The 10907-nt window shown below is 41.6% G+C and overlaps 1 protein-coding gene across 1 annotated transcript in view; it reads left to right on the plus strand.

Moving 5' to 3' along the window:
* Lrp6 (LDL receptor related protein 6) overlaps positions 1 to 5127 on the plus strand; it is a 123492-nt gene extending 118365 nt beyond the window's left edge. Inside the window, exon 23 of the mRNA XM_055610892.1 lies at positions 665 to 5127. Within this exon, the coding sequence (XP_055466867.1) occupies positions 665 to 959 (295 nt within the window). The 3' untranslated portion in view covers positions 960 to 5127. The remainder of the gene's footprint in view (positions 1 to 664) is intronic.
* Positions 5128 to 10907: the final 5780 nt, after the last annotated feature.

A 10907-nucleotide genomic window follows, 5' to 3' on the forward strand; every position in this document is an offset into this window, starting at 1 on the left:
TTCTTCTTCTTCTTCTTCTTCTTCTTCTTCTTCTTCTTCTTCTTCTTCTTCTTCTTCTTCTTCTTCTTCTTCTTCTTCTTCTTCTTCCTCCTCCTCCTCCTCCTCCTCCTCCTCCTCCTCCTCCTCCTCTTCTTCCTCCTCCTCATCTTCCTCCTCCTCTTCTTCCTCCTTTTCCTCTTCCTCTTCCTCCCTTTCCCCTTCCTCCTCCTTCCTCCTCCTTTTTTTTTTTTTTTTTTTTTTTGATATGCTGTGAGGGTCAAACCCAGGGTGTGCTGCTCATGCACTTAGATTTACCTGAAAGCAGAAGAGCACATTTGGGGCTCAGGTGACTTCCTCTTCTCTCCAGTTCTGTCCATTTTTACTCGCCTCTGGTTACATTTTACTTGCAAATAAAAAACTGCAAAGGTCTTCCTTTGCTATTGTGCTATTTATTGCCTCTTCATCTGTGCCAGTTAAAAGCAGTGGTGTTCTGGTTGTGATAATACTGGGGATTAAACCTATGGCCTCACTGTATGCGCCAGGCAAGGACTACCCATCCATACAGATTGGAACTGCAACGGGTCATAGCTTTCAGACTGAATTTACATGTGTTTCTGTGATTTCTGATACAGAATAGTCTTCCATAAAACTAGCTGCTCTTCTCCTTATTACTTTTCTGTTCCAGCTACAGGCCGTATAGCTACCGGCACTTTGCACCGCCCACTACACCCTGCAGCACTGATGTCTGTGACAGTGACTATGCTCCTAGCCGGAGAATGACCTCAGTGGCAACAGCCAAGGGCTACACCAGTGACTTGAACTATGACTCAGAACCTGTGCCCCCACCGCCCACACCCCGAAGCCAGTACTTGTCAGCAGAGGAGAACTATGAAAGCTGCCCTCCTTCTCCATACACCGAGAGAAGTTATTCCCACCACCTCTACCCACCGCCACCCTCCCCCTGCACGGACTCCTCCTGAGGAGGGTCCCTCCTCCTCTGACTGCCTCCACCGGGAAATGTAAATACACATCTGGTTGAGATCTGGAGGGGGGGAGGGAGCTCTGGAGAAGCGAGAGGCAGACATGTACAGTGAACATTATAAAGAGGGGGCACTGGAGGTATTTGTACAGAAAAGGGTATTTATATATTTTCTTAAAACAGCACATTTTCTGCTTGTGCCATAAAAGTTTGTATAAAAAATAAATTTGTACTAAAAGTTTTATTTTTGCAAACTAAATACACAGAGCATGCCTTAAGCCCAGTGAAGTAACTGAGTACAAAGGAAACAGGAAAATAAAGGCATCACTGACCAGGAATGTCTGGGTTTTAATGATACCAAAAAATAAAGGAAACAGAGAAAGTAATTCCATCTTAGAGTGGCAAACTTGGAAGTAGCCAAATCGCCTTCAGGTTAACTAACATTTGAGGGCCAACAAGTTAAGAAACCATGAAAGAAAAAAATAACAATACTAACTTTGGACAAAGGGCTTTGTTTTCTCTAGGAATCCAACAGTTTTCCTGAGGAAAGTGGATACTTGTAGAATCCACTTTGCGTGTTGCTGTTGTAGGAGATGGAGTATCTGTTGCAGGATGCTGTGGAGCTGCCAGAGCCCACGCATGTCACAGTTCATGTCAACACTAGCTGCTTTCACCTTGCTGCCTCCCCAGCAACTTGTAGGCCGTTTTGCCCAGAGCCGTGATTTATTTAAGCTTTTTAATCTGAGGAATTGAGTAAATGGAAGTTGTTAAACAAAGGATTGATTTCAGTGTACCTGCTATGTTTGTTCACCGTTTGGCTGAGCTTTTAAGTTGTTGGCTGTTTTTGCATAATCAAAAGTTAGCCATATTATTGGTCTTCCATGATTGTTTTAATGCTCATTAAAGTGTCTTTTTACAGCACATATAGACAATACTTAAAAATCACAGATCTGTTATATTCTTGTAAATTAGTTTTGTATCCTTGCAGCATACAATATCACAGTGTGAAATCATTTTATGTATATTTTTTGAGTAAAACATTTAAATGTGCTCTGGTTAGAAACAGTATTTAAAAAGCAGGGTTTTTGTTGGTAGGTTTCCCCTGTGTTGACTGTGTCGTTTTTCACGCTGTGTGGACCAGGTTTTCTGAGGGCCGTCTGCAGGCGTCCTGTTAGTGTGCTGTGAGGTCCTTCTTGTTACGCACTGTGAATGTGTTTGTCTCCACACGAGCCGCAATCAGTCCTTATACTCACCTCCTGTGTTTCTGTGTGTCATCTCTCTTAGCCCACTATGGATTAAATAATTTCACACATTTGACAGCGGGGATTAACTTCTCAGCTTCAGGAATGTGAGCTCTGGAGACTAACGGCCGTCTCTTCTGTCACATGCCTGTCCTGCTCTCATGTACTGGGCTGCTACATCTGTCGCTGTCAGGGCTGACCTGTGGGGTGACCCTAACACTGCTCTGCTTCTGTGCTTTTTACATGTGTCTAGCACTCCTCTGCTAAAGTCGAGCTGTTTTTATGCTAGGTACTTTGACCTTAACAATTGTTGATTTCTTACTAGTGTTTTTAAAATTGTATGTTGCATTGAGGCCTCTCTGAATTTTAGAGCCTAAGAGGAAACAATGAAAGAAATGATTTCCAGAATTTTGGCAGAGTTTAAGTGACTTTTAAAAAACACATAGAAACATTTTTAGAGAGAAAAATAATCCTTTCAGAATCATGCTTGGTTTGTTGGGGGCAGCTTAGTCAGAATAAGGGGCACTCACCTTGCACCCAAGTAAATGGCAATCCATCCGTGTCTTGCATTTCAGTCAGACAAGCGTTAACTCTTCCTATTACTGGAGCAAAGTATTCATTACAGAATAGACACTGAACTTACCTTCTGTGACACACAGAGGCACTTGATGCTTACATAAAGATGGAAAGGTGAGCAATAACTGGGGATCAGCTAGAATTGGAGAATTCTGTATGTTTACATTTTTAATGTGCATCTTTGTCTGGTGTGCTTCCCATGTAGAGATTTGCACTATAGTGAGCTAGGAAGGTGCTGCCTTGTTCCATCCCCGTCCAAGTGCTTGTGCTGCGATGGCAATGGCCTCTTCTTGCAAAATACTAATTTTTGTGCCAATTTGTTGAAATAATTTGAAGGCAGTTCAGGTAAATCTCAGTATCCTCTTTCTGTAGTAAACATTTCTGAGAATACTTTATAGTGAGGGTTGTTAAGCTTGGGAAAGAGATAATGAGACTCAAGTTACATGGACAGTTAAGTTTAAAAGTAAATGGTGTCGTAATTATTGAACATACGAAAAATGAGGAAAAATAAATTTATAAGAACACAAATTGGGAAAAGGGAAAGAAGGTTTTAAATTAGGTTGTCTAGATTTGTTATTTAGGAGAAAATGGGAATAAAACTTGATTAGATTCCATAGTTACATGGGTATTTATTTTGAATGCATATCTTAAAGCATACCTTTTTATTGATTGACAGTGTATGAGGGGACCTTTGATCTAGTTTGCTTTCATAGACTATAGTAAGCTTTTCTGCATTGAAGTCTTTATAACTAAGACTAAGACTCGACTCCTTTGAAGCCTGGGTCTTCTAACCAAGGTCAGATAAATGGCAGTCATCGGAAAGGTTTCAGCTAGAATTGGTGGGTAGAATATTATTAATATTTTTCTTCTGTTTTTAAATTTTACAATCCTTTTGGCAATGCAATTAGTTTCAGGGGGAAACTTTTTTTTATGGTCTTGCTGAGCATTGTTTTGAGTTCATAGCTGTGCTACCTCACAGTTACTTGAAATGTGTTTAGTGCTTAGGAATTTCTGTAAGAAAAGCCTACTTGCCTGCAAGGTTCAGAAACAAAAGTCTTGTTTCGTTCAACCCAACATGTCCTGCTTTTGGTGACCTCACAGTGCTTAGAAAGACTTACAAACTGATTTCTTACTCAGAATTAGACTATAGATATGAGTAAGGTTATCAGTTGCTTGGCAATATTTAAGAATTTACAATTGAGAGCCATGTGTAAGTGTGTATGTGGACTGAGCAAGTTTACCATCAAGCATTAGTTAAAATGTCAGAATCGCTTCATTTCCTGGGGTGTCTTTATCCCAAGCCTAAAGCAATCTATGAGAAGTGATGTGATTTTAGGACTCCTGCGTGGCATTGCTTTGTAAAAGTGGCAAGGGTTCGACTTTTGAAATCTGAAAGTTTTAAAGTCAAGGAATCAAATACAAAAGTACGCATTGTGACTTAAGTGTTGTACATTGTGGATGCATTCTCCCTGACTTCGGCTCATTGAACTCGGCTTACACCTGAGTAGAGGGGGAGGCAGGCGCGTGGCCTTATCCTAACAACGTAGAGTCAAGGCCCCGACTGCCCTCTCCGCCCTTCAGCAGAAGGGCACTGTCATTTTTGTTTCATCATTTTCACAAGGCATTTACAAACCATTCTGAATTTTATTCCTAGGGAATTTTTAGAATTACAGGCTGATTTATTGTACTCAGAAGCAGAGTATGGGCCCAGCATACACTAGTCATTGGATTTTTCCATCTGACTTAGATTTTTCCCAAAGTCAACACCAAAGAGTTAGAGAAAACATGCTTTTGCTTAACTGTCCATTGGGGGCTTTGTTTTTTTCTGTCAAATATAAGGGTCCGTCAAATATAATTGAAGGGGTGGTATAGCTATATATCCTCGTGGCTGTGTATCTACATCGATGCCTAACCAGGAATGCTAAGAGGAAAGTAAAGCAAGGATAATGTTTCCATCTGTGTCTGGGTGAGGGATGGCTAGAGAAAGAGGATACAAGAGACTGAACCGGACTGGCCTTGTTGCAAGTGAAGGATCTGCTGCTGCTTTCGGATGTTTGTCTTTATGAGTCTAAACTTTTTCTTAAGCTTTAATCTTCGTCATTGTCTTAAAGTCAGCTGTTTTTGTACATCGACTTTGGTACGATGGTGCTTTGCAAGGATGTATTTATATTATAATGGCCAACATTTGGTCAGCCCTTGTCCACTTACTCACTTTCCCCTTTTTGTAAAATAAGTGCTTTAATTATAAACTGTATAAAGGTACCTTGTATAAATCTCCCTTTTGATTATTACAATAAGCTGAATTGTAACAAATGAAATGTTGATTTTTATAATAAAACAATGGAAAAATCAGTGGAAAAATTGGAAGTGTCATTTTTTTTTTTTTTTACAAGAAATAATAACAATGGCTGTGCTTTGTATGATCAACACTGCTGTATTTCAAGCACAGCAAATGTAGCTTTGAGGTTTTCATGAAGAACTTGAGAAGGACTGTTGGCTAGTTTAGGGCTGAAGCATTTGTGCCTAGAAACATCAAGAACCGCAGGCTTCCTCAGCCCTGCCGTGTTCTTGTTGATGGCTGTGGGCCTCGTCCTTTCCTCTCTCCTGAATTAGCCACCAAAAAAAGTGGCGTTGCCTTTCCTGCTGTGGAGCCCAGTGTGAGGCTCTCGTGGACGTTTGTGGAGCGAAGCCAATGAGAACTTCAACACCAGGTCCCACTGGGTCTCGCTTTGCAGTTTGATGGAAAGTGGCAGTTAAAGTGAAGCCAGGTTCTAATGTCAGTTCTTACCAGGTGTCCTTGAGTTCATCTTGGGAGAAGTCTTGTTATTTTCACTTTTCCCTTAAAAAACCAACCTGAAAGGTCATTCCATTTCCAGTCAAAGGGAGGGAAGAGCCACAGCTTTACTTGAACTCTACTTGGTCTCAAGGATGGTGAAAAGCTGTGTGGATCTGGGTTGTCCTTTTGTCAAATAGGCTTTTGGTAACATTTACACAGTCCTTTTACTTTGAATTTATTGCCTTGGAAGTGCAGCTTGTTTTGTTTCTGTAAGTTTAACCCGTGATGAATTATTGTGGCCAGTACTCTGTCATTTATGCCACTATGCAATCTATTCGTTGGAATCATTCTGGAAAGTTTTCTACTTGAGACTCACTTTTGCAAATTCAGATTCACTCAAAGTAGAAAATCAGTCTCCCCCCATAAAAAGGTTAAAATGATGGATAATTTTATTAAAACCTGGCCAGCATTTACTGTTCACTAGGCACTATGCTGAATTCTCCCTTTGCAACATTCAAAAGTAATCAACTGAATGATGGCCAGATTTGATAGGAAATGGCTGTTGGAAGATGAATGTCTCCAATGCAAAATTTCTATCAAAAACAGCTTGTCAGTGCAGAGAACGTTAAGACTGGGACCTAGATTCTGCTCTGTTGTATCGAGGTGAGTTGTTGTAGTTACTTTTGTATTGCTGTGCTAAGACACCAAGGAAGCCTATAGAAGAGTTTATTGGAGACTGACATTTGGAGAGGGTCAGCCGACGGTCATCATGGTGGGGTGCGTGGCTTCAGGGAGGTACGCATGGGGCTGGAGCAGGAACTGAGGCCTTCCATCTTGATCCACAAGCACAAGACAGCACACTGGGGATGGCTTAAGACTTTTGAAATCTCATGGCTTGTTCCCAGTGACAGACCTCAACAAACTTCTCCAACAGCTCCACCAACTGGGGACCAAGTAGTTAAATACATGAGTCTAAGGCGGTCATTCTCATTCAAACCACCACAATTGTTAAGCTATGTCTGGACACACTTTATTTTTTATTTTTTGAGGGGAGGGAGGAGGCTTGTTCTTCATTTATTTTGAGACAGGGTCTCATAGACCAGGCTTCAACTCAGATATCTGCCTCCTGTGTACTGGATTGAAAGTATGCATCATCGTCTGAGAAAGCACCAGATTGATTTCTAAAGTGGTTGTACGAGTTTACATTTCCACCAGCAATGGAGTAGGATTCCTCTTTCTCTACATCCTCTCCAGCATGTGTTGTCACTTGAGTTTTTTATCTTAGCCATTCTGATGGGTGTAAGGTGAAATCTCAGGGTCATTTTGATTTGCATTTCCCTGATGACTAGGGATGTTGAACATTTAGGTGTTTCTCTGCCATTCGATGTTCCTCTATTGAGAATTCTGTTTAGCTCTGTACCCCATTTTTTAAATTGGGTTACTTGATTTGTTGCTGTTTAACTTAAGTTCTTTATACATCAAGATCCAGCTATATTACTCCTAGTCATCTATCCAAAAGATGCTCAAGTATACAACAAGGACATTTGCTCAACTGTGTTCATAGCAGCTTTATTTGTAATAGCCAGAAGCTGGAAACAACCCAGATGTCCCTCAGTTGAGGAATGGATACAGAAATTGTGGTACAATTACACAATGGAATACTACTCAGCAATTAAAAACAAGGAAATCATGAAATTTGCAGGCAAATGGGATCTAGAAAAGATCATCCTGAGTGATGTATCCCAGAAGCAGAAAGACACACATGGTATATACTCACTTATAAGTGGATATTAGACATATAGGATAGTCATACTAAAATCTATACACCTAAGAAAGCTAATCAAGGAGGACCCTGGGTAAGATGCTCAATCTTCATTCAGAAAGGCAAACAGGACGGACATCGGAAGAAGGAGAAAACGGTACAGGACAGGAGCCTATCATGGGCCTGTGAAAGACTATCCAGCAGGGTATCAAAACATATGCTGAGACACATAGCCAAACTTTTGGCAGAGTGCAGGGAATCTTATGAAAGAAGAAGAAGATAGACCTGGAGGGGACAGGAGTGCTAAAAGGAGAGCAACAGAACCAAAAAATCTGGGCACAGGGGTCTTTTCTGAGACTGATAATCCAAACAAGGACTATGTACGGAGATAACCTAGAACCCCTGCACAGAAGTAGCCCATGGCAGCTCGGTGTTCAAAAAGGTTTCCCAGTAATAGGAACAGGGGCTGTCTCTGGTATGAGCTCATGGGCTGGTTCTTTGACCACCTCCACCTGAGGGGGGAGCAGCCTTACCAGTCCACAGAGGAAGACAATGCAGCCAGTCCTGATGAGACCTGATAGACTAGGGTCAGATGGAATGGGAGGAGGACCTCCCCTATCAGTGGACTAGGGGAAGGGCATAGGAGAAGAAGAGGGAGGGAGGGTGAGATTGGGAGGGGTTGGGGAGGGACTACAGCTGGGATACAAAGTGAATAAACTGTAATTAATAAAAATAAAATTTAAAAAAAGTTACATCAGCAAGCCTATACTGGCATGCCTGGCTCTGTTTTCATTTTCATTCAGTTTATAACTTTCTGACTTTTAAAAAGTATTTTAGATAATTAATCACAAAACTATGCTTAATTCCTAAGTATTTGGGGGATTTTCCCAATATTTTGTTATTTTAAAATTCAATTCCATAAAGGTCAGATTTAACTTTTGAATTTCTTGAACCTTGTTTCATGGACCAGACTCAATGTTCTCGAGCTCTTGGGAGCGTGTCCTCTGCAGTTGGTGGGGGTAGCGCTCCAAAAGTCAGTGGAATCGTTCATGCCTTTTCATTATCATGATGGGTCTTCTATTTACTGTTACCAAAAAAAAAAAAAAAAAAATTAAATCTCCAACATGTGTTTTAGCATTTTTTAAGCTATTTTATTTGGGTTGCTATATCTACCCCCTCCCCCCAGTTCCTTCCAACACCCAACAACAGGTAGGAGAGACTGAGGGTTAGTGGGGAGAGGAGCCATTGAGATCTTTTTACTACTCCCTGCCGATTAGGGACACTGAGTTCATTGGGCACAAGTCCGTTCTTCATTGTAAGGATGTTTCCAACTTCTTTCCTTTCTATTGACCGCTTGACAAACCAGCAACAGCAGGAACCAGCAGGAAGAACAGCCACACCTTCAGAGCCCATCCCACTCTGGGCTCTGGCAAAGATCACGCCCCTCTCACGGCATGCATGAGGCTTTTAAATAGTTTACTGCTGTGGACAATGTGAAGCAGCTCCATATCCCACACCTGGGATTAAGACAAAAACATGTTTACATAACTGGGTTTTTTAAGACACCAAAAATCTCACTACAGCTGTGGCTCTGCATGTTTTATCTTTTCTGTTTTTGCCTGCACATAACAGATTTGTTACATTCTCATAACTGTTCACCCTTTAGCCTTGTGCTGTGCTTTTCTGTCCCTGCATTCTTAAACTTGAAGTCTGTTTGTCTGACACTAATATAACCAATGTAAAAGTGTTTCAAAAGATTTGGAGGCCTACTGCCTCTGGCTGCTAACCTAGGCCTAATCCTGAAAGCTTCTAGCCTTTGTACAATTTAACCTAGGCCTAGAATGTCTCTGCCTCTGAGACTTATTGCTTAATAAGCTCACCCTTTCTAGTTCTTACTGAGCTCTGGGCTGGCTGGTTCAATTCAGCTGTTTTGGCTCAAATTTATTCAATCTGGTTTCTCTCCCAGCCCCTGAATTGTTCTTCGTGGCTTCAAACTAACTCAAGCAATCTGCTCTAATATCCTGGATCCTTCTCATTCTCTGGCTGATGAGGTCCTCATCTGAGTTCTCTCTCTGCAACCTGTCTCTCTGTCCCAGTAAAACTGCCTCCCCTCTCCTCCATTGCCCCTTCCCTTTCCTCTGTCTTCTTGTGAGAGTTGAGCGTATCTTATTCTGTCAAGTCTTTGATTCTGCCACTCAGACATCACTTTAAAACATGGATGATTGCTTCTGCAAAGTAACTTTACCCTCATTGTTTGGGATTAAAGACATGCTGCAGCACCAAACCTGGATCTAAGCTTTTCTTTACCTGAAACTTGCTGGAGACCAGGCTGGCCTTGAACTCAGATCTGTTTGCTTCTGTCTCCTGGATTAAAGGCGTGTTTGTATTCCAGCTGGATCATGCAAACTTGAAGGACTTTGCATGTGATCTCTTGCCAGCGCAGCCATGTTCTGAATTAAAATTCATCTCCCACCCAGGCACACAGCATTCTTATTACTCCTGTATATGCTTTTCTGTCCTTTCACTTTCAGCCTTTCTTTTGTATGGATTAAATTTTTTTTAAGAATAAATAAGTAGCTATTGAGATGGCTCACCAGGTAAAGGTACTCTTTCTGCCAAGCCTGAGGACCCGAGTTTAACCAGCGTAGTGGAAGGAGGGAATCAACCCCCATGACTGCCGTACTCATTAAATATAAATAAAAACTTTAGCCCCACAGACTTTAGTGTGTAATGCCAGGTTCACAGGACCCTCAGAGACCACCAGGAGGCAACTCGATGCAATAGCAAGAGAGCTTTATTATCAGAGCGATCGAACTCGGGACCCAAGTCTCACTGATGCAGCAGTAGAGAAATGGGACCCTGAGCTCTGAGTGAACAGGATTTTTAAAGGGAAAGTCTGTGAGCTGGAGGTTTCCATGGCAGCAAGCAGGGGGGCACAAGCCTTGGTGTTACAGAATTGGGTGAAGTTTAGCAGGGCACGGTGACCTCTTCTGAGGCACATAATCACAATGGCTAAGACATATAATCACAATGGCTATTTTCCTAAATCATATCTGAAACTTTGGGGAGAATTTTCCCACCTGATTCGCAACCGATTCCCATTGATTATTGCCAGGGAGATTGTCTCTATTTTCTATGAAGCATTTATTCTGTGATATTTCCTGGAGGCTGTTGTTAGGAGAGTTAACTTTGTTTTCTGCCAGGTGAACATTCTGTGATATTTCCTGGTATCTGAATTCAGCTCCCAGTCAAGATGGCTCTTTATTTTAAAATGGAGTTATACCCAGGCTAACTTAAACTCTTCAAGTGGGGTCTTTATTCTTTTATTTGTTTGTTTGTTTTGAGATAGCCTTGGCTGGCCTGGACTTTGCTATGTAGACCAAGTTGGCCTCAAACTCAGAACTTTGCCTGACTCATTCTGAGTTCAGGAGTTAATGGGTCTTTAGTCTTACCTGCCTACACATGCCCTCTAGTGGATATATTTGGTATTTCTCTAAAGCAAGTGTGTGTGTGTGTGTGTGTGTGTGTGTGTGTGTGTGTGTGTGTGTGTCTGCCGTGTCTCTTTCACCCTCCCTTCCTCTCTCTTCTCTCTTT

The sequence above is a fragment of the Psammomys obesus genome, unplaced genomic scaffold (genome assembly GCF_907164565.1).
Source record: "Psammomys obesus unplaced genomic scaffold, mPsaObe1.curated_primary_1811, whole genome shotgun sequence".
NCBI classification, from domain to species: domain Eukaryota; kingdom Metazoa; phylum Chordata; class Mammalia; order Rodentia; family Muridae; genus Psammomys; species Psammomys obesus.